This window comes from Trichomycterus rosablanca, chromosome 5 (assembly GCF_030014385.1).
Source record: "Trichomycterus rosablanca isolate fTriRos1 chromosome 5, fTriRos1.hap1, whole genome shotgun sequence".
NCBI classification, from domain to species: domain Eukaryota; kingdom Metazoa; phylum Chordata; class Actinopteri; order Siluriformes; family Trichomycteridae; genus Trichomycterus; species Trichomycterus rosablanca.
Genome location: NC_085992.1, coordinates 38,072,818 through 38,096,658, shown reverse-complemented (window position 1 = coordinate 38,096,658; position 23,841 = coordinate 38,072,818). Strand labels below are relative to the sequence as shown.

The 23,841-nt window shown below is 38.4% G+C and overlaps 1 protein-coding gene across 1 annotated transcript; it reads left to right on the top strand.

Annotated features, from left to right (window-relative positions):
* Positions 1 to 208: 208 nt before the first annotated feature.
* On the top strand, positions 209 to 22,003 carry atl2 (atlastin GTPase 2). Its single transcript, XM_062996150.1, has 13 exons — positions 209 to 284; positions 6,158 to 6,477; positions 6,658 to 6,792; positions 6,994 to 7,098; positions 7,202 to 7,252; positions 10,412 to 10,468; positions 10,578 to 10,670; positions 10,754 to 10,892; positions 10,968 to 11,095; positions 12,549 to 12,605; positions 14,213 to 14,284; positions 14,619 to 15,050; positions 21,179 to 22,003. Exons 1-13 carry the CDS (start codon positions 212 to 214, stop codon positions 21,296 to 21,298), a joined length of 1,782 nt encoding a protein of 593 aa, XP_062852220.1. The 5' UTR covers positions 209 to 211; the 3' UTR covers positions 21,299 to 22,003.
* The last annotated feature ends 1,838 nt before the right edge of the window (positions 22,004 to 23,841 follow it).

The window sequence follows — 23,841 nt, the reverse complement described above, 5'->3', positions numbered from 1 at the left end:
ATCTTAAATAAAATACTATTTTTTTTTATAAAAATACTGTAATATTGCTATTTGTGGTGTTAAGAGATTCACTTATCAGAAGTCTTATCAGAGTCTGAGTATCGACTCCTTTCTGTGATCGACTCCCAGCCTTTATGTGCGGCTGTTTGCGGAGTGGAGATACAAGATCAAGTTGAGGGAAACGTCAGGCTGGATTTTTGAACCTAACAAGATGGCGGAGCACAGCGGACGGAGGAGTCGAGATTTCCCGGAGACAAATCATAAAAGTGATTCATATGGCGAAGGTAACAAGAGGACATTATTAAAACATTTTTGTACTTTATTAAGTTTAGTTTTGTCTAATTTGTCGAGGTATTTTTGAATAGTGAGGTGTCACTGAGAGTGGAAAAAGTTATCAGCAGGTTCACTGGGCACCGGACGGACTGTTGTTGTCATTTACTCCATTAAGCGAATAAAAACAACAAGAATTATATTTTATTACTTAATTATCTTGTTTTGTATCTCAGGAGTGACTATATTTTTATTATTAATACCTGGTGTCTAACAGGTTTTCTGTATTCTCACGTGTTTGCTCTGTAAATATGAACCTGTGCTATTTATTTAGTGAGCTATTCTTAGCTGCCACTTTGCAAACTATGCAAACTTTAAGTATGTTGTAATGTCTGCAGTTTTCAACCTATTTATGTTTGACGAAAGAATTAATCATTTTATTACTTTTAAGTGTGTTAAATCGTACAAATGTGACTGAAACCAGGTGCTGAACCGACACGTGTTGTAGTCCAGCTGTGTTTTTTTTGTTTACATGTAGCGTCTAAAAATAGTTAATTCAATCCAATTTACCCCTCATAAATGCATGTCACAGCTTGGGTTTGTATTCTCCAAAGCCATACTGAAATAGTTTTAGTTTACTGTAAATACACATTTTTAATCTGGAGGTGTAGGGTTAAATGAAAGAAGCCCCTTTGTCTTCCTATCAGAATTTTTACTGCCTCTGCTGTTGCTGGAAAGAATGTTGGTGATTGGTGGTCAAGCTATAAATGTACAGATTCAGTGAGAGATCAATTTCAATTGACAGTAAAATCAACCAATCACATTTTCTCTTTAAATGGGTGGGGTTGGGCGGCACGGTGGCTAAGTGGGTAGCACTGTCGCCTCACAGCAAGAAGGTCCTGGGTTCGTTCCTCAGGTGGGGTGGTCCGGGTCCTTTCTGTGTGGAGTTTGCATGTTCTCCCCGTGTCTGCGTGGGTTTCCTCCGGGTGCTCCGGTTTCCTCCCACAGTCCAAAGACATGCAAGTGAGGTGAATTGGAGACACTAAATTGTCTAAGACGTGTGTTCGATTTAATCTTGTGAACTGATTAATCTTGTGTAATGAGTAACTACCGTTCCTGTCATGAATGTAACCAAAGTGTAAAACATGACGTTAAAATTCTAATAAACAAACAAATGGGTGGGGTTTGTTATCAATAACTTTATGACAAGTTTCACCCGCTGTGAGGACATTGGTGTAATATAGGGATGTAACGATACACTCTACCCACGATGCGATTCACGATACGATTTTTTTTTTTTTTTTTTTTTTTTTTTTTTTTTTAAACAAAATGAAATTGAAGACAAATGATGACAGTTTCATTTTATTATTTCTCTTTAAAAAAAATAAAATACTGTATTTATGCTTATCTTTTATTTATCTAAATAATGAATGCCCTTTTATTTCTTAGGTAGGTACAAATTATGCAAAACAATGCTGCACATTTCTCTTTTTGTGTTAAAAAAATTTAAATGTAATTTTAGGCCGCTAGCACACCAGAGTTGGGGTTTCGAATACATCGTATCGAACCTCAGCTCTGCCTTCCGACTGGGTTGGACGGCAGCATAAACAACGATTGGCTGTGTTTCAGGGTTAGGGGTAAAAAGTCGGATCATAGGTCCTCATAACTGGTGCAACTGCGGCCCCTGCTGGCTGACTGATGGCGCCTGCACAGGGCTGAGGAATAATGCAGATGGCGGTGTGGCCCTCCGTACACAGTGCCCGTTTGTGTATGAACTTGACTCGTGCAGGTGCAAAATGCAGTCTGTACTGACTGTACGTGCCGGGCGGGGCGTACGTCAGTTGAGAGGCGTCCTCTGTCAGCGGTGAAGGGTCGAATCAGTATAGAGGTATAGAGTATTTTAAAACAAATCCCACATTTAAATAAATAAATGAATAATACAAATAAAGTATAAATACATTTGGCTGAAAAATTCCAAACCTGGCAACCCTGTAGTGACGTCAACCAGGCGAGGTGAATAGCGCCAGTGCCCTCAGCTGTTTAAAGTGAATATCGATTCATTATACATGTAAACCGATTTGAATCGTTACACATGTGAATCGATTTTTAACTGTCTTGTGGTGCATCGTTACATCCCTACTGCAATATAGAATTGTTAATAGCTTTGGTTCTACACTGCCATGTTCAAGTTTTATGTTTGAGTATAGTGTACAGTGAGTTATGTCTGTTCTTGTATTCAATTAATACGTTTAAAGTAGGCAAAGGAAATTGTTTAACCATCCATTCTGGTTATTTAAGAGTATGAGAGAACAGGCAGGATAAAACAACAGGTGCAGTATATAGCACAAACACTAAAGCTAAACCATTGTCCTAAATTTTGTGTCAGCTTTTTAGTACTTTAGAAGAGGACACCCCGTAAACTAGGCTGGGTTTTTTCTAGACGATGCTGTGGTGAAAGAGGCTTGGTTCTCTACTGTCATAATTAGACTATCCTTGCAGTAAAAGGCGGTGGTGGCAGCACCATGTTGTTGCAATGTTTTTCACCATGAGAGACTAGAAAACTGGTCAGAGTAGTTTGCAGTCATTGAGACTTGAGCAGAGGTTCATCCTTTGACAGGACAATAATGCCAAGCGTACTGCCAAAGCTACACTGTGATTGGATAAAAACAAGAACCAGTGTGTCAGATTGGCCAAGTCCCACAGCCCAGACCTCAGTTTGATTAACAAAAATATCAGCATTCAGACATGCAAAGCTGAGAGGGACTGATCACAGAAGACAATTGTGATTGCCACCAAATATGTTTTAACTAGGTATTGACTCTGGTTGGATACTTAGCAAATAAGAAACACGTTTTTGTTTGTTTGTTCAACCTCTGTAATGAAATGATAGTAAAAACAGCAAAGGGGAGAAACTGTGAGATAGAATGCTTATATAGGCATAAGACTGCTGCTGTATGGATTTCTCTTAATACTGTTTTAACTTATTGGGTAGTATTGGCATTATTTCTGAAATGCGTATTAACATCAAAGAAATAAAGGTTTAAATGCATGCATTATTAAACCCCAGTGATTTAAGGCCATTGGTTTAGTTGCTGAGTGTCTACACTGATGTGTATCTGCAGAGAAGTTTGTAAATGAGTGGAAAAAGTCATGGACCATGGTTGAGCCGCCTTGACAGTCTTTTTGGATACATCTTTATTATTTTTGCACTGCAGAGCTATTGTGATGAAATCTTTAGAAAGTATATTACTTCTCCCAAGTTTTTAGGGAGTCAGTGGTGTACAGGACCCACAGATTTTATTTTCAGTTTCACATAATGACCATTTTTTTATTGATCACCTAGCTGATATTTCCATGTTTCTAGGTTCCATATTTCAGGGAGTTTTAATACAGCAAAAAAGAAGTCTGCTGTGTGTTAGATATATGTGCATTTTATGGTCCAAAAAGGTTAGGTGATGCACTCATCCAATAGAATCAGATAAAGGAACTTCAGTTATCTTATGCAGTTTGGCTTTAATGTATTAATTAATACATGTGCAATATTTCAGTCATTCATGAAACTACTATTTGAGCTATTCATCATTCGAGTATAATTGCATTTGTGCTGCTTTATGTGAGAAAAATATCTTTTTGTGTTTAGAATACTTTTTGTTGATGAGGCATGATAAGGTGGATAATTTCACTGATTTTGGTGAAGATGTTTATTTGATCCTAAAATCTGTTACCATGTCAGTTAATAGCTTGAGTAATAAGCTCAGTAAATTAATGCTGAGGTATGATCTTGCAGAGGTTAAGTACAAGGGTCTTTTAGTTTGTACTTTAAGTGCAGCTAATCCTGTGCATGTATCATTGGTCGTCTTGGATGTACAAATGTACTGATGAACCTGTAAACGTAAACAGTTCGAGTTACCATCAAGTATGAGATAGGAGGCTCAGTCCCTTGTTGTTCGTCTGACACTGTCCTGATAGAGAGCTGGTTAAACAGACATGCTCTGAACTGAGACACTGTTTTTCCTTCTTGACCCATGTGAAAGAAAGCACCAAATTTAGCCTTGGGACAGAGAGGACGGGTATCTGCTGGCCACAGCACAGGGTTTAGTGCGGGGAGCTACAGGCCGGAAATAGAAAGTGAGCAAGTTCAACAGTGCATTGAGCGTAGCAGGGTGATCCTGTACACACTTCAGAGTAATCCCTGTCTTACACTGGGGGTTTGCTTCAAATGTTGGGAACTTGCCTTCTGTCCCTCTTAACCAATCACAGGTCTCAAATTATTGCTTTTATCCTCTGAAAGTTAGTGTAGTCAGGGCCATAATAATGTATATGAGGTTTACTAAAATGTGTAGCGATGTTAGTTTTTTAAATTATGTTCATTTTCTTTATTTTAAACATGAATTGAGATTCATTTGTTTAAAACTGAAATGTGAGTTTAATTACACAACATAAAACATCTAGATTATTTATAAAGGAAGGTATTTAGAGGTTGCTACCAGTCTTATTAAGAAGCCCACCATCGTAATGTCTTACCCCAGCCAGCCTATTAAACCTTTCAAACTATTCAGCTGGTAATCTGTCAAACGGATTTTCAATGCAGTTGTAAAACTGTATTAGCTGGCTCTTATTAACAGTGTTTGGTGTGGTTTTATTTTAATGATGGAAGAGCTAACTAGCTGGCTTATTGGGTAGCTTAAGACTGGATGAAGAACTGATTCAATTAGATTTTTTTATTAATTTAAGGACAGAAATGCACTACAGGTTGCAAGGTGTTTTTTGGTTAGCAACCTTTTTCTTGTCTTAGGGCTGTATCCTACACAGCTGAAGGTATTTAAAAATAGTGTGAATGAAAAGTAAGCAGAGAGTCTCAAATTTACATCTTCAGTTACTGTTAGCTCATGTGTGCCAACAAGGGCAAAAAGCCCCACAAAACTGCAGAACTACAGTAAAGTTGGCCACACCAGACTTACACATTCCTACTTGATAAAGGGGGAGGATGCCCCACAATGTGAATCCTTCCAATTACCCATCAGGGTTAAACACATACTAACTGAGTGCCCTAAATACCAAAGGGAAAGACAAAAAATCTTCATAGCTGGAACAATGAAAGACATTTTTAACCTTGAAAAAACAGAAAAGCTTTTGAACTTCATTACAATCACTAAATTAGGAATACACATATAATATCAGAGACTACCTAACGGATACAAAGCACCCACATAAACTTTTCCTGCCGTGAATGTAACTCACAAGAGTAAACACAGCGTTAAAAGATAGATAGATAGATAGATAGACAATATAGCTAGCTATCTAGTTAAGGCCTTTGCTGTACGAGAGCATTTCTCAGGCCTCTGTAACTGTGACAGTCGTTTTATTATTCTTTTTTTAATCCATATGAAGAGTTATGTCTGAAAAATTTATATTGCGTACTAAATGACCTTCTACAGTACTAGATATGTTAATACTGAACAAATTCATTGTTAACTGACAAATAGATTGTTGTTCAGTTTGTTTAAGAAGCCTAAAATCCTGACCAGACATTCATTAGGCATGTGTTTCCCTGCAGTGGTGGATCCATCACAGGCCTTCGGTTAGGCTAAGACATAGCTAATCACGTTTGTGTACATGTCCAGCTGGCTGATAGCACTGCTGAGATTCAAATCTAGATTTGTTCTTGGGCTAGCCACCTGAGCGCCTAGTATGAAATAATTCATTTATTATTTTGCCTTTTATTTAGTGCATGATATGGGAAACGGAACTTAGCCTTTTTTACTGTGTATCTATCTTGGTTTTATCTCCTATCTTTAGTGGTAATAATTGTAGTTGTTAACTTGTTTATGCTGGTTTCACTTGTAACCAAGATGTTGTGTTGTATGTTCTTATATTGTATACTTAGATATGACCGGGGTGGAGGAAGTGCCATTGTTTCATCCTGTTCAGGATTCTAGCACATGGGAAGAATTGAGCCCGGAATCAAATGGGGAGGCTCAGTGTGCCGAGGAAGAAGAGCCAGTTCCTCAGGGTGCTCGACCTATACAGATTGTAGTCGCCAGTGAGGACGACCATAAATTTGAATTAGATGCTGTAGCGCTGGAGAAGATCCTAATGCAAGAACATGTCAAGGATCTTGATGTCGTCGTGCTCTCTGTGGCCGGTTCTTTTCGCAAGGGCAAATCCTTCCTTCTGGACTTCATGTTGCGCTACATGCACAATCAGGTCAGCCATTCATACTGCCACATATTGCTCTTATGTCCTCAGAGACATCTGCACACAGTTCTCATCTTCTCTGGCATTTTATTACACCTTCCCTCCCTGAACTGCAAAACCAGCCTCTACTGTGTAAGGTTTGAACATGTTGTAAGAATGCAAGTTTCTCATTCTTATTCTATTCTTTAGTCATGTGAGTCATGGATGGGAGGAGATGATGAGCCATTAAAAGGTTTCACTTGGAGAGGAGGTTGTGAGAGAGAGACAACAGGAATACAGGCCTGGAACGAAGTGTTTGTGGTGGAAAAACCTGACGGCAATAAGGTGAGGTACTGGGTGTTTACTCATCACCTGGCAGTGTTACAACTCGGTTGCAGTTCATTAACATCGAATATCTGTATTAATTATAAATTTACTGGCAGTGATAATTAGTATTCATTTTAATGCCGTTTCGAACAGTCTTTTAAAGTTGTAATTTTGGACATTATGCTGTAAACATTCCATGAACAATTTGTTTGTTTACAGGTGGCTGTCCTGTTAGTTGACACTCAGGGTGCCTTTGACAGTCAGTCAACTATTAAAGACTGTGCTACAGTCTTTGCCCTTAGCACTATGACCAGCTCCATGCAGGTGTGTTGTAAAATCACTGCCTCTATCTCTCTTGCACACTTCAAATCTGCCCAGGCAATTTGTATGTTCATCATTTGCATATTGTTGCTTTTGTTTGGCCCAGATATACAATCTTTCACAGAATATTCAGGAAGATGATCTGCAGCACCTCCAGGTACATGTTTAAGCTTTTGAATATACAGTGTATCACAAAAGTGAGTACACCCCTCACATTTCTGCAAATATTTTATTATATCTTTTCATGGGACAACACTATAGAAATAAAACTTGGATATAACTTAGAGTAGTCATTGTACAACTTGTATAGCAGTGTAGATTTACTGTCTTCTGAAAATAACTCAACACACAGCCATTAATGTCTAAATAGCTGGCAACATAAGTGAGTACACCCCACAGTGAACATGTCCAAATTGTGCCCAAAGTGTCAATATTTTGTGTGACCACCATTATTATCCAGCACTGCCTTAACCCTCCTGGGCATGGAATTCACCAGAGCTGCACAGGTTGCTACTGGAATCCTCTTCCACTCCTCCATGATGACATCACGGAGCTGGTGGATGTTAGACACCTTGAACTCCTCCACCTTCCACTTGAGGATGCGCCACAGGTGCTCAATTGGGTTTAGTCCATCACCTTTACCTTCAGCTTCCTCAGCAAGGCAGTTGTCATCTTCGAGGTTGTGTTTGGGGTCGTTATCCTGTTGGAAAACTGCCATGAGGCCCAGTTTTCGAAGGGAGGGGATCATGCTCTGTTTCAGAATGTCACAGTACATGTTGGAATTCATGTTTCCCTCAATGAACTGCAGCTCCCCAGTGCCAGCAACACTCATGCAGCCCAAGACCATGATGCTACCACCACCATACTTGACTGTAAGCAAGATACAGTTGTCTTGGTACTTCTCACCAGGGCGCCACCACACATGCTGGACACCATCTGAGCCAAACAAGTTTATCTTGGTCTCGTCAGACCACAGGGCATTCCAGTAATCCATGTTCTTGGACTGCTTGTCTTCAGCAAACTGTTTGCGGGCTTTCTTGTACGTCAGCTTCCTTCTGGGATGACGACCATGCAGACCGAGTTGATGCAGTGTGCGGCGTATGGTCTGAGCACTGACAGGCTGACCTCCCACGTCTTCAACCTCTGCAGCAATGCTGGCAGCACTCGTGTCTATTTTTTAAAGCCAACCTCTGGATATGACGCCGAACACGTGGACTCAACTTCTTTGGTCGACCCTGGCGAAGCCTGTTCCGAGTGGAACCTGTCCTGGAAAACCACTGTATGACCTTGGCCACCATGCTGTAGCTCAGTTTCAGGGTGTTAGCAATCTTCTTATAGCCCAGGCCATCTTTGTGGAGAGCAACAATTCTATTTCTCACATCCTCAGAGAGTTATTTGCCATGAGGTGCCATGTTGAATATCCAGTGGCCAGTATGAGAGAATTGTACCCAAAACACCAAATTTAACAGCCCTGCTCCCCATTTACACCTGGGACCTTGACACATGACACCAGGGAGGGACAACGACACATTAGGGCACAATTTGGACATGTTCACTGTGGGGTGTACTCACTTATGTTGCCAGCTATTTAGACATTAATGGCTGTGTGTTGAGTTGTTTTCAGAAGACAGTAAATCTACACTGCTATACAAGCTGTACACTGACTACTCTAAGTTATATCCAAGTTTCATGTCTATAGTGTTGTCCCATGAAAAGATATAATGAAATATTTGCAGAAATGTGAGGGGTGTACTCACTTTTGTGATACACTGTATCTTAATCATTAAACTCAGGTGTTTTATTCAGCTTCATTGCCACAGGTGTATAAAGAGAGCCTGGCTCTCTCGTCCAAGTGCGTTTCTTAACAAATGGGCAAATATTCCCACAGACACTCTAATGTAGAAAGCTGTCCCAAAAATTTTAAAGCTGAACTCTATATGAACTCTATATTAATGTCTATGGATTTAGAATTTGAAGTCATGAAAGCTCTTGTGGGTGTGAAGTGTAGGTGTCCCAATACTTTTTTATATACAGAGGGGCCCAAAAATGTTTACACACTTCAACATGTAAAATATCTTCATAAAAGCTTATACATTTTGGATTTTAAGGAAAAGAGTATAAATATCCACTATTAAAGTTTATATACATTTTGGGCCTCTCGATATATGGACAATTTATAATGTATCAAAATTCTCTTATTGAAAAATGTTATTTGTTTATATTATTTTTTTAAGAGAATGTACATAGCTTTAAGGTGTGGATCCTAAAGCCAAAAATGATGGCGGCTGTTCTTACCTGGTCTGTGGCACCTGCCTAATTTGCATTGCACATGTGTACAATTTTCATAGATTTTCACTTTGCAAAACTCAGGAAGCTCATTGGATTAAACTGTTCAAATAAATGTAAGTAATATTTGGTGCAACATCTCCAATTGTGTTTTATGCTGATTAAAAAGTATAACCAAAGTCATAAGTCAAAGCTTACATGGTTTAAGAAACCTCTCAGTAGTACACAACAGATTAATGCCAAGTCCATTTTCTTCTCTTAATGGATCTTTCAGTTACATGACCAGGAATAAGGCCATGCAAAAGTAAAATGAAAGAGGACATACACTTATGAACCAAAACATTAGCACCACCTGACTAATATGCGGTCTAAATAGCACGGATCCATTGAGACATGGACTCCACACATCTGAAAGCAGTCCAGTGGTAAAAAGTGGAGACAGAATGGCTCTTCCTTTGGTTCAGTTTGTGGCTTGGTCCAGTTTAGTCCTTCTTTTTGGCAGTTTGTGGCTTGTCCCTCTTCAAAGCACTATCCTTAGGCCTGATAAGTAATCACCACTGCTGCTTGTGAGCACTTCTTGCCTTTGGTAGATACTTCTACCCAGTTGTTTGGCTGTAACGAATTGACCTTTATCAAAGGCACCCAGGTCTATATGCTGCCCATATCTGCTCTTTTCAGGGTGTGTAGTATGAGTAACATTTAACATTTCCCTGAACAGGACATGACCATCACAATTCTTCCAAAACAGGCATTGTCATGCCCATATTTGGAGGGGGGAGGGGGCTTCTTCTGTTTTGACTTAGCACTGTAGATAACAGAAGAATACAAAATACTTGGCTGTGTCTCAAACTGCACGTTCAGTCATGTATATTGTTTCCACATTTATTTTCAAGAGACAGAAAGGTTGTCATTTGCATTAAAACACACTAATTTGTGTAAGAGTATGTAGCCTGCACACTCTTAGGGTGATTTTCTGTTAGGATTGGTGCATATCTGTGTTATTCTAGTATGACGTTCTTTTTCCTTTTAGCTTTTTACAGAATATGGTCGCCTAGCAATGGAAGAAGTCTATGAAAAACCTTTTCAGGTAGCTAACTCATTTATAATGAAGCAAATGTCTGAAATCATAAGCTTGCACCAAGCTCATATAAGATGTGTTGCTCATTCAGATGCTTTGTATGATTTTCCTTTTTCAGAAACTAATGTTTTTGATCAGGGATTGGTGTTACCCTTATGAGCACAAGTATGGTCTTGAAGGTGGAAATTACTTCTTGAAACGAAGACTTCAGGTAAGAGACCTAAAGACTGAATAGCTTCAATTATGCATCAGTTTGTTGAACTGAGAATAAATGTGTTTTCAAATTATGTTTAGTTAAAGCAAAACCAGCACGAAGAGCTACAGAATGTGAGGAAACACATCCATTCTTGTTTTTCAAGCATTGATTGCTTTCTGCTGCCCCATCCAGGCCTGAAGGTTGCAACTAACCCCTGCTTTGATGGCCGACTAAGAGGTCAGAATATTGTCATCATTTGGCCACAAATCCACATATATACATAAAATATCTAACATTGTAGTGTTGTTATAGATATTGACAGTGATTTTAAGAAGGAGCTACAGAAGCTGGTGCCTCTGCTGTTGGCTCCTGAGAACCTGGTGGAAAAAGAGATTAATGGAGCCAAGGTCACATGCAGAGATCTACTGGAGTATTTCAAGGTACTTAAAATTCTTAATACATTCATCTTGTACGTCACATTTCAATGCACAAAAAATCCTTTATTGTTGGTTAAGAAAATCAGAATCCATGGGCAACAAAAGATTCCGCTATTTTAAGCCTGTGATGTTGTTATCTGCGTGGTTGGGATGACGGCGTGATCAAGGTCGTCATCACAAAACCTAATAAATGTCTTAAAATTCCTCATTTTTATTAATACAGTACAGTTTGTATGGTTCTCCATGGGCCATGTTTGAGGGAGGGAAGGGTTTCTTTCTTATTGGCGGGAGTGGTTTAACGGCTCTCTGTACACGATATGGCTCTGTGTGGTGACCCAACAATGCCAGAGGATTCACAATTAAATGACTAAATTGAGCAGTATGTTTAAGATTAGCAGTTAAACACAACAGCACTTGAATGTTTCCATGAACTCAATTTGTCAACCATTTAATGGGCTTCAAATTCATATTTTAGCAATTAAAAAAAATTAGATTACAGATTTTACCGAACTTACTATTAGCAGACATGGGTGGGGATCATTAAAATGCTTGATAGACAGTCTTGTATTGTCAAAAATATAATTCTACAACATCACTATGGTTATGATTGTTTATGAAGTTGGATCCATATTTTAAGTACTTAAGTACTCAAGTTTTTCTCAATCATCGTGTCTGCTATATGATGATAATTTACTTGACATTTGGAACTACATTTTTCACGGTGGCTCAGTGGGTAGCACTGTCGCCTCACAGCAAGGAGGTCCTAGTTCGATCCCCAGGTGGGGCGGTCCGGGTCCTTTCTCTGTGGAGTTTGCATGTTCTCCTCGTGTCTGCGTGGGTTTTCTCCGGAAGCTCTGGTTTCCTCCCACAGTCCAAAGACATGCAAGTAAGGTGAACTGGAGATACAAAATTGTCCAGGACTGTGTTCGATATAAACTTGTGAACTGATGAACCTTGTGTAATGAGTGATTACCATTTCCTGTCATGAATGTAACCAAAGTGTAAAACAAGACGTTAAAAATCCCTATAAACAATCATAATATTAGTATGCTTCGTAGACTTCATAGTCTTTTATTTCATTCATTTCATTTCATTTTCAGCATTTAGCAGACGCTTTTATCCAAAGCGACTTACACAATGAGCAATTGAGGGTTAAGGGCCTTGCTCAGGGACCCAACAGTGGCAACTTGGTGGCGGCGGGGCTTGAACCGGCAACCTTCTGTTTACTAGTCCATTACCTTAACCACTGAGCTATCACTGGCCCTTTTACTGTCAAGAATGTGAATCCAACTTCATAAATATTCATAACCATAGTGATGTTGTATAGTGAGATTTTTAAGTACCTTTTCAAGTTTTGTCCTCAATCATGGTGTCTGCTACATGATGTTAATGTACTTTGACATTTGAAACTACATTTTTTTCAACTAAACAGCTCATGTGCTCTCTTTGTTCGTAGGCTTATATTAAAATTTACCAAGGAGAAGAGCTTCCGCATCCCAAGTCAATGTTGCAGGTACAATCCTCTGATTACAGCTGTGATACAATAATATTGCTTCCTTTTAGTCCAAATGAGTGTTTACATTTGTACAGTCTTATATTGGCAATAATATGATCATCAGCATTAAATGTACTAATTTGCTTGGGAGAAAAATTTTTTGTGTCAGTCAGATAGTTTAGAATTAATATATTTGGCAACTAATAAGTGCTGATACGCTTTCATATTCCTATTGTACAGAACCTTGATGTTTCCATTTAAAACCATTAATGTATGCACTTCAGTTAGTTAATGATAGAAAAACCCATATTTATATGTCTACATTTCTGCAGTGTAGACCTAAATTAAAATATAATTTTACAGTTACTACTAAATTAACTAGAGTGTAATTAGTTAAGCTACAATTCTCATTTCTGGAACAGTCGGAATATTAAAATAAGTGTGATTTGTTCATTCTCTCAATTTTAAATTTTACTGACAAATTCAAATAATTGGGGCAGCACAGTGGCTAAGTGGGTAGCACTGTCGCCTCACAGCAAGAGGGTCCTGGGTTCGATCCCCAGGTAGGGTGGTCCGGGTCCTTTCTGTGTGGAGTTTGCATGTTCTCCCCATGTCCGCGTGGGTTTCCTCCGGGTGCTCTGGTTTCCTCCCACAGTCCAAAGACATGCAAGTGAGGTGAATTGGAGACACTAAATTGTCCAAGACTGTGTTCAATATAACTTTGTGAACTGATGAATCTTGTGTAATGAGTAACTACCGTTCCTGTCATGAATGTAACCAAACTATTATAAAACGGATAGTTCCGGTCCTAAAATCTGATTGGCTGAGCCGCGTTCGAAGCCGTTGTAAAATCCCCGATAAACGCACACCTAGGACCACCTCACATCATTCCATATTAATACGCCACTGAATACAAAAGTTAATGTTATTTTCGCCCTCATGTTGCCCAGCAACACTGTTAATCGAACTATTTTGCGTCGCGGAAGAATGCTTTATTGTAAGTTTATACACAATAAATACATTTATGAATTAAACATTGTTGTATTTATTATATTTTATGTTGACCACTGTTTTATAAAAGCAATAAGCCACTCGAGACCGTGCATTACTGTTATGATTTTAGCACGGGGAAAGAAGTTTTAGGCACTCCGCTTCGCGTCGTGCCAAAAACGTCATCCCCGTGCTAAAATCACAGTAATGCACGGCCTCTCGTGGCTTATTGCTTTAATAAACAAACAAACAATTCAAATAATTGACTTATTGTTCTGGCTGATCAGCTTGATTGAATTTTGTAAATATAAACAAATTTTGAATTTGATACCTGTAGCACACTCAAAAAAGTTGGGACGGGGCAAAATAAGAGTAAAAGGTTTATAAATGTTACACTTATGAAACATTTTACACTAAGCAGGTGAACTAATAACAGGTGAGGGTGTCATGATTCAGCATGAAGGCTCACAAAATGTTTTCACACATACTCACTTGTGATAATTATGTGTACTTCTGAGTAATATGTAAAATAGTATTTACCTTATTTCAGATGTTTCTGTGTTTACATCACTACTTATAATAATGTGATACCTGCCAAATTCAGTAATTAATGAAATATTTGTGTTTGTATTTAGGCAACCGCTGAAGCAAACAACCTGACAGCTGTGGCCGGGGCAAAAGACACTTATGGTCGGACTATGGAGCAGGTAAGTTTTTTTTTTTTTAAATGTACTCTTTTTAATTTAGGCATGCTCAGTAATAGATTTATGCCTTTAAATTAACCACCAGATTCATGCCTCATTTAAGTGATGGATTTAGATGTAGGAGGGGAGACGTCCTGTGGTATAAATAGCTGGAGTGTGATGTTTTGAGGTAACCTAGATAATGAAAATAAATTGAGGCCATTGCACTAAAATAGAACTTTTAATTTGGACTAGATACTCTCAATTATAGCTACTGTAGTTCTCTGAGAGGGGCTTTTTATTGGAGAATGTTGGCATTGGAATTTAGATTTCTTTATCATGTGTGTTTGTCTCATAGATATGTGGTGGAGACAAACCTTACATTGCACCAGTCGACCTCCAGCGCTATCATGATGAACTCAAGCAGGTCTCTGTTAAGCAGTTCTGTGCTGTTAAGAAAATGGGAGGAGTCGAATATAGCAAGCGGTACCAGGAGCAGCTGGAGACCGAGCTTGATGACGTTTATAAAAACTTTGGCAAACACAACGAAAGCAAGAACATTTTCTATGCAGCCAGGACTCCTGCCGCGCTGTTCGCCGTCATGTTCGCCACCTATGTCGTCTCCACAGTAACCGGCTTTATTGGCTTATCAACAATCGCAGCTCTGGCCAGCCTTGTGATGGGAGTGACATTATTGATGCTGTGCACGTGGGCGTACGCCAGATACTCAGGAGAATACCGAGATGTGGGTGTGGCTATAGACCTTATAGCAGAAGCCTTGTGGGAACAGGTATGTGAAATAACAACATACATAATAGTGCTGAAGACGCTAAGAGGTTTTTTTTTGTAATGTAGTCAACCAACACTTTCAAAAGTTTTATTTAGAGCTTTAATTTGATTTTATATATTATGCTTCTGAATTAAAATATGGGCTACCTCGTACAATAACACTTTCCTATGTGGTTTTTATAATGGGCAAAAGTTCAGGTCTTGCTGGCAGCCAGTGTTTCTCTGGTTCTGTTGTACTTTTTTTCTATTTTTTCTAATGCTCTTATTTAAATTATCAGCTTATTTTAATAATAGTTTAATAAAATGATCACCTTAGCACATAATACATCTTGCAGCACCAAACACCAAGGAACCACAGAAACCATTGGGTCCTACTTTTCAAAATACTGTTCGTATGAAATTAACGCAATGGAAAAAGTGCATGGAATAGATAAATAGCTGTGAGCACACAATGATGTAAGACCATGGTTCCCAACCTGGGGTCCCTCAAAAATCAAGTGTGCAAGGCTTTGTCTGCTCTCATGAGGTGCTGTGAGTTTGTCAAAATGAAATTAAAATAACACACTGGGGGGCCACCCAGGTGGTGTAGTGGAATATTCTGCTAGCACACCAGCTCTGAGATTCTGAACTCCTTCGAAACTCGCCATCGCCACCAGTCGACTGGGTGCCATCTAGCGGGCATAATTGGCAGTGCCTGCAGCAGACACTTCTCTGCTAGGGCGGGATGACTAGACCATGTGGGTAGGGTCTTCAAATGCTGTGTAAGGACTCTGATTAGCTGATGAAGAGGTGCCTGTGCTGAATGCAGGGGTGAAAAAGGGTTCCGCTAAGGGCTGTGTGTGGGTCAGAGGAGGTGTGACCAGCAATATACCCACCTCGACTGCAATCAGGGATCCCCCAGCAGCGGAAGACAAATTGACTACACTAAATTGGGAGAAAATGGGAGAAAATGCATAAATAAAATAGAAAAAAATAATAATAACACAAAATAATTTGTATATAAGTATTTAAAAAGAGATTTTTACCCAAAAGAGTAGGCACTGTTGGGTTTTTAAAAGAAAAAACTGTCAGGCTTTTGTTAAATTTTTAGCTAAATGTTGGAACCCAAGAGATGGTAAAAGATATAGAATTTAGATTTTTTTTTTTCTTTATTTATTTTTGCCAGAAAAGATTTGCAATGAATTATTGAATTTTTTTTAGTCTTATGTGTGTGCAGGCTGGGGGGGGACTCAGCTATTCTTAGATACTTAAATACTAGTAGGGGGTAAATGAGTCAACCTCGTTTCTCAAAATACATTGCTCTTTCTGCAGTCAAAGCACTGGGTTGGTACTTTGGAACTCCGCAGTTGCTGAGAGAATGCACAGGATGTGCGACATCAAAATAAATAGCTGTGCTTTGTAATTATGCCATGATGAAATACCTGACAATTATCATAAACAGATAAGGATCTGTTTAAAGGGCACTTGCAGAGGGTTAGATTTCCTGTATTCAAGTGGCTGTAGTATGAGACTGGAAAGCAGTCGAAATACCGTTGGGGAAAAAAAGACAGTTTGTTTTTTAATTGAATTGTACAGATTATAGGTCACATTAAAAGTGGACACATTAAAAAGTCCTAAAATGATACATCTTCGTCCTTAAACCTGGCTTTGTAACTGGGGTGTGTTTGCTTTTTATAACCACTGTATTTGGACAGAGACATGGGGTGTCCCTTTCTACACCTCATGGGGTACAGTGGAAATTGGGCTACACTATTTCTTGCTCTACTAATACCTTGGTACACTTGATCCCTGGCCAAGAAGGGCAATCAAATTTAGAATAGGATCTTGGGTACAGTTTGGGTCACTTGGCAGTGGTAGCAGGTAGGGCTGGGTATCGCCACTAATTTCCTGGATCGATTCGATTCCGATTCACAAGGTCCCAATTCAATCTTCGATTTTCGATTCAATTTCGATTCAACACATTTAGGCATATTTGAGTTACATTAACAGGTTTTGTTTAAATATGTACAGATGTTCAGAGAACGAATGTGATAATTGTACAAAGAACACTCATTATTACAAATATTTGTGTATTTTGTTTACATAAATAATTAATCCAAAACAGAAAACAGTAACATTCATTTTTTTTTTAATTATTTTATATGTCTGACACGCTACAACATTGTAAATGTAATGTAAACATACACCTGGCTGTTGAACAGTTTATGCCAAGTTTACACTACACTACACGACACTCTGATTAACACCTGGTCGCTGTAATGTTCACACTACACGACTGATCGGCGATGGGGGGTTTTACACTACACCATCTATCACCAGGGGGAATCACAGGCGAGCTTCTCTGGTCTCCAAAACACACGTGAGAAGTGATGAAAGGTTTAATGATACCACGTCCAAACATGCACATCAACAAGTAGCGAGAGATCAAAGTTTGTGCACTGATGAAATAAATTAATCTGAGTGGATTTGGCAACACGAGCAGCATGGCTTGTTCTATAGTGAGTTGGAGGTTAATAAATATTTTGTTTTGTAGAGAACGATCAGGTCAGAAATACTGTAAAACTCGCGTGTGCTGATGTATTCTGATAGAAACTATATTGCGCTCCACCACCTGTTTACAACCTCTCCCCTGTGTTTCCCCTCGCTGTTTCTCACATTGATTGAGAGCCGAGTTTTGATCGAGTTCCTCCCGAATCCAGCACCGACCCGTCGCAGAGCGAAAATCAGTGCAAAAAGTTGTGTAGTGGTCATAACCTGAGCTTCTGCCATGCTAAACTGATGTGCAGGTCAGATCTCGTTGCATGAAAAAACACTGGCTGGTCACGCGAAATTAAAGGGGGTAACAGATTTCCGTATGAACCGTAAAAAGGGGCGTATTTAAAAGATCGATCTCGCGTTTATATGAATCTATATCGGATCGTTCAAATAAAGATCGATTCGAATCGAAAAATCGATTTTATAAACCCACCCCTAGTAGCAGGTACTAAATGTGGGATCATGGATTTAAAAACGTACTGTAAAAAAAAAATGGAAAAGGGTCAGTAAGTGAGCATAATGTCCACAAAAATGAACCCTATTTAATGTGTACTTTTATTCATTTCATTCTCATAATCTGCTTTACCCTGGTCAGGGTTGCAGTGAGTCCCTTTCACCAAGCGCCTCAGTGTGTGCTTGGAAAATGTTATATCTGCCATTAGCATTTAACCATTTAAAGTTTTGTGTAGATCCCCTACATCAGCAGAGTCCAACCTTTTTTGCTCCACGGACCGGTTTCATATAGGATATAATTTCACGGACCAGCACGCCCATTAGCTTTTTTTTCGCTGCAATGAGAGGCTGCTCCCACCTAGGGGTGATTGGAGACAATAACACCCGTAAAAAAGTAGTGTTTTCATTGCTGATGTAGCGATCTCTAATTATCTATTCTTTCTGTGCGGCCCGGTAATAAATGACCCATGGACTGGTACCGGTCCGCAGCCCAGTGGTTGGGGACCACTGCCCTGCATACACTAAAAATATAGCAAAGCAGCTATAATGTTGGTATAGTCACCTAGAAATATAAAAAAAGCAGGTATGAAAAATGAAAGCAACCAACCCAAAAAAATCCAACCCAGACAAGAAAAGTACACTTAAAATATTAATGTTTATAATTCATTGTTTTTTTTTTTGTTTTTTTTAAAGCGGTTCAACAAATTAAAACAGTTGTAGACAAAACATAAACACCTTGTTATGGAAGGTATTTCTGTTAAAGTTATTATTATATCAAGGTACCTAAATGTTTGAGAAGTGGGGATATGAAAATGTACCAAATTTATAACTTAATATAGATAGTAAATAGTTTTTTATGGAATCTTCATACATGTGTAGATAAACTACATATCTTTATATGCCAAGCAGTACCCCCTTCATAAAATAAAGCAGGCAAATGTAAATGTATACACAATTAAAAAGTTCATCTCCATTATAGTGAGGGTGTACCCATAAGAAAACAGATCATTTATTATAAGGGCTTGAACTAGACTCGAGCAAATGTTAGGATGATGCTCTTCAAGCCTCCGCCTCGAATGTAGGTCCAACTTCAGCTGCTTTAATTTTTTTATCAATGCCACTGAAAGCCACCCTACTTCTCTCACAGCCTTCTCTCTGTCCTAACCTTTCCTGCCGTTCACATTGTTCATGTAATTTTTTTCATAACATTTGTATTGCTCATGACTCATGTAGCAATGGGATGATGTACCGGTATGACAAGCTTGTGTCGTGATGTGCTATCGATTGTTAGAATTGTTTGTGCAGGTATACTAACCTGTCCAGGCAAAGAAGTACAGATTGGTTCAGTAATTAGTGTTTTTTTAATCTTTTAATTTGTTTCTTCTTGGCTTTTTTATGTTAACATATGCTTCACTAGAATTTTTTTGCATAGTCTAAACTAGAGCAGGTCAGGCGCTATTTCAACATTATAAAAGAACTGGAATCGGCGATATTTAAAGTCGTCCACTTTTCAAACGTCATTTTATTAATTAAAGGGAGAGCTAAGGGTAATTGTAGAATACTTAAATATTTAAATTGTATTTTATTAACAATAAAAATTTTATATGTGGGAACTGTTTCACTCGTACTGATTCCATCATATGTGTCAATTTGTAGGGCTAAGCAAAGCTTATATTTACATTTACATTTTCGGCATTTAGCAGACGCTCTTATCCAAAGTGACTTACAGTATACAGTCTAAGCAATTGAGGGTTAAGGGCCTTGCTCAAGGGCCCAACAGTGGCAACCTGGCAGTGGTGGGGTTTAAACCAGTGACCTTTTACTTACTAGTCCAGTACCTTAACTTCTAGGCTACAACTGCCCTGCGAGTGTTTCTAGTTTATTTTAATACTTTAAATGCTCATAAAATAGCTGTTTGAAATATTACTAACCCTATGTTTAGTTTAGTTCACTTTGCCCATCATGCATTTAAGTCCCCATGAGACAGCTTATAGTATTCAAAACCTTCATTATATACATGGTGAAATTAAAACTTTTTATATTCTATGTATTTATGACAGTAGAATCAGCCACAGACATATAAGAAGTCCAAGTCATTAAAAAAATAAAATAAATAAATAAATAAATAAATACTGTGAAACTGTCAGAATCTTAAAAAATACTGTGATGCAAATTTTTGGTCATACTGCCCAGCCCTACGTTACACCTAAAGCACAGTAATGAGAAAGGTGTCCGTTATGCAACCTCATGGAACAGATAAAGGCAGTTATTAGACAACACTACACTACTACACTCTTGTGGACATTTTATAATATGCATGTCTAAGTAAAAAGCCCTCACAGATGTGCAAGTTACCCTTTGGTGACAAAGTGGACCAAGTCATTTTTAACACCCAGCATTCTTGAATCATCTGTTTAAGCTTTATTCACTGTCCCAGCGTTTTTTAAAAACCTGTTTTATGTGGGCATGAATTTATTGAATACATACACAGATGAGGCAAAACATTATGTTATGACAACCTTCCTAATATTATGTTGGTCCCCCTTTTGCTGCCTAAACAGCCCTGACCTGTCGAGGCATAGAGTCTGACACCTTTCTATCAGAACCAGCATTACTTTCTTCAGCAATTTGAGCTACAGTGGCTCGTCTGTTGGATCAGACCACACGGGCCAGCCTTCACTCCCTACGTGCCTCAATGAGCCTTGGCCGCCCATGACCCTGTCACTGGTTTACCACTGTTCCTTGGACCACTTTTGATAGATACTGACCACTGCAGACTGGGAACAGTCTTGGAGATGCTCTGACCCAGTCGTCTAGCAATCACAGTTTGCCCCTTGTATCCTTTTTTCCTGCTTCTTACACATCAGCTTTGAGGACTTGCTGCCTTATATATCCCACCCACTAACAGGTGCCGTGAGGAAGAGATAATCAATGTTATTCCTGCTCGGTGTATACTTACAAAAACAATGTAAAAAAAAATCAGCTTTACGTTGTTGTCATTTAAATACAGAGCAGTTCTTAGCTTATTATTATTAATTAATTCATTTTTTAACCTGCCACTGATGATTATGTTAAAGGTTTTATGCACAACACTAATAGTCTCCTCTGTTTCTTTCCCTGTTAATTTGATCTTCTCTCCAGGTGCTGAAGCCAATGACCGAGCAATACATGGATACAAACGTCCACCAGACTGTAGTTAACTCTATGAGAGCCAGTCTTACTGAACAAGTGACACAAACTGCCAAGTTAAAGACACACTAATGGTTAGCTTCACCCCAGGTTCTGCTTGTTCAGTGTGTACAGAATTTTGTCATAGTTTTGTGTGGACTTTAGACCGAAAAATTGACACCAAAGTTTACAGCTCAGCCGATGTACATCTTGCATCTTCAGTAAACGACTGAAGCTTAGTGCATGCATATGTGTGTGATTATTTTTTTTAGATTTAAATGTAGGTTTGCCATGCACATTTGCATTTGACAAGAAGTTATTCAGCAACATTGTGGCATTTATTCTTCTACCTATTTAAATCATATTTTTAACATTTATGTCAGACTCAGTTACACCGTTTCATAGTAAATGGTTTTTTTGTTTTAATGCTGTAGAGTTTATGAACGCTAATGCTGGATCTTTTTAAGCATTAACTGACATTCATATGATGTTGATAAATGCACTTAGGCTAAGCAGATTATAAAGCCATTCAAAACTGCCCTACTCTAGTCGCCCTCTTGTATTATTTGAAGCATGTTCTTGAATGTATAAATATAATTGTATATTCTATTTGTAGATAATGGCTAGGTGGGCTAGTTCTGACTTAAATAGGTAATTCAGGGTGTACTGTGTGCAGTTCACATGCTGTTTCTGGATAAAGCTTGCCTGAACACATCATTCACAATCCTATGGAGTATACGTGGAATAATTGACTTGTCCTTTAATTTATTTTATAAATGATTAAACTATTTAAATTACTTTCTTGTGGGTTTTTCTTTACTATTAGATCTTTATTGTAAATTTTATTTGTACTAATCTTTGGTAGGGTAATTCTATTGAGCCAGTGTAAAGAAGTTAATTTGCAGCCATTGTTCAGCTATTAGAATGTAATGAATGTGCTTCAGGTTTTCAGCATTGGAAAATATGACAGCAGAGCTAAGTGAATGCACTATAAGACGACAAATAGTTCTAACATAGATGGGCTTTCCCAGCTGGAAATCATGGCTAAGCTGAATGTTAAAAGGGGCCAGTGCATGGTACTCTAAAACACTGTCCAAACTGGCTCATTTGTATCCAAACCATGGACGACCATACCCTCAAAAAACCAATACACAGCTTTGTTTACTGAGACAGCAACATCTTAAATGCAGAATCCGCTAAATAAATAGTATGCAACTCCAATCAGCAAACTACAGTCAACAGAAGGCTATGTAGTCTCTAAACCACTTCTCAGAAAGGTAATCAAGGCAAAATGCATGGCATAATAAGTACAAACATTTCACGTTAGGAAATGTTTAAAGCTCACTGAAATTTTGTTACACCTGTATATTTCAAACTAGTTTTAATAAAAAAAATTATTGATTTCATGTACAACCCCAAATCAGAAAATGCAAGTAATAAAAAAAACACAGAGTTTCTTACATTTACTTTGACTTTTATTTGACTGCAGACAGGATGAACCTGAGATATTTCATGTTTTTTCTGCTCAACTTTAGTTCATTCATTAATAAACATCCATTCCTGCATTTCAGGCCTGCAACACATTCCAAAAAAGTTGGGACAGTAAAGCATTTACCACTTTGTAATGTTGCCATTCCTTTTCACCAAACTTAAAAGACATTTTGGCACCGAGGAGACCAAGTGATTTAGTGTTTCAGCTTTTATTTTGTCTCATTCTTCCTGCAAACACGTCTTAAGATGTGCAACAGTACGAGGTCATCGTTGTTGCATTTTTCATTTCAAAATTCTCCACACATTCTCTACTGAGTACAGGTCAGGACTGCAGGTAGGCCAGTGAAGATTCCTTGAATCGTTTAATGATATTATGGACTTTAGAGGAGAAATATGCAAATCCCTTACAATCTTTCTTTGAAGGACTCAGCCTTTCCTGGATGCTAGCCCTAAATTGCCCCTGTCCCAACTTTTTTTTGGAATGTGTTGCAGGCCTGAAATGCAGGAATGGAAGTTTATTAACAAATGAAATTGAAGTTGAGGAGACAAAACATGAAATATCTCAGGTTCAAACTGTCTGCAAATAAAAGTCAAAGTAAATGTAAGGAACAGTGTTTTTATTTTATTTGCATTTTCCATACTGTCCCAACTTTTTCTGATTTGAGGTTGTAAAATGACAGAGATCTAAAGTCATGCATTTAAAGTGTCCTAATTTACCCAAATACACTAAGAAAAAAAATCACTTGATCTTTTTCTAGGTGCAGGTTTGCTTTCCGTTAAACATGTTTTGACCCTCACTTAAACAGCACAATCATTCTTTCTCCTCAAGCTCCTACGGTTGCACAGCCATTGGCATGTTTCTATAGAGACAGACCTGTTAAACAGTTTGAACAATGGGGTTTGATTGGCACCGTAGCCTTACTTTACAGTTCAGCTTGAGCAGCAGGAACAAGTGCAGCCTAGATAAGGTAAGAGCTGGGAAATAAGCTATTTAAACGTTATGTTTTATTTACGTTAGACTAAGTGAAAGTGCAAGTTGATTGATGGTATGTCTTACACCACAATGCAAGTGGTTTTATTTCTAATTTACAGACTCCACTGAACTGCTTTTGAATAAAAAAAAAGAAGACATATATTAGGGTTTT

Bases quoted from the DNA above. Each gene is read 5' to 3' on its own strand.
- atl2 (XM_062996150.1), top strand. From the start codon at position 212: ATGGCGGAGCACAGCGGACGGAGGAGTCGAGATTTCCCGGAGACAAAT. The intron at 6,793-6,993 runs GTGAGGTACTGG...GTTTGTTTACAG, and splicing joins AAAAACCTGACGGCAATAAG to GTGGCTGTCCTGTTAGTTGA. The intron at 12,606-14,212 runs GTACAATCCTCT...GTTTGTATTTAG, and splicing joins ATCCCAAGTCAATGTTGCAG to GCAACCGCTGAAGCAAACAA.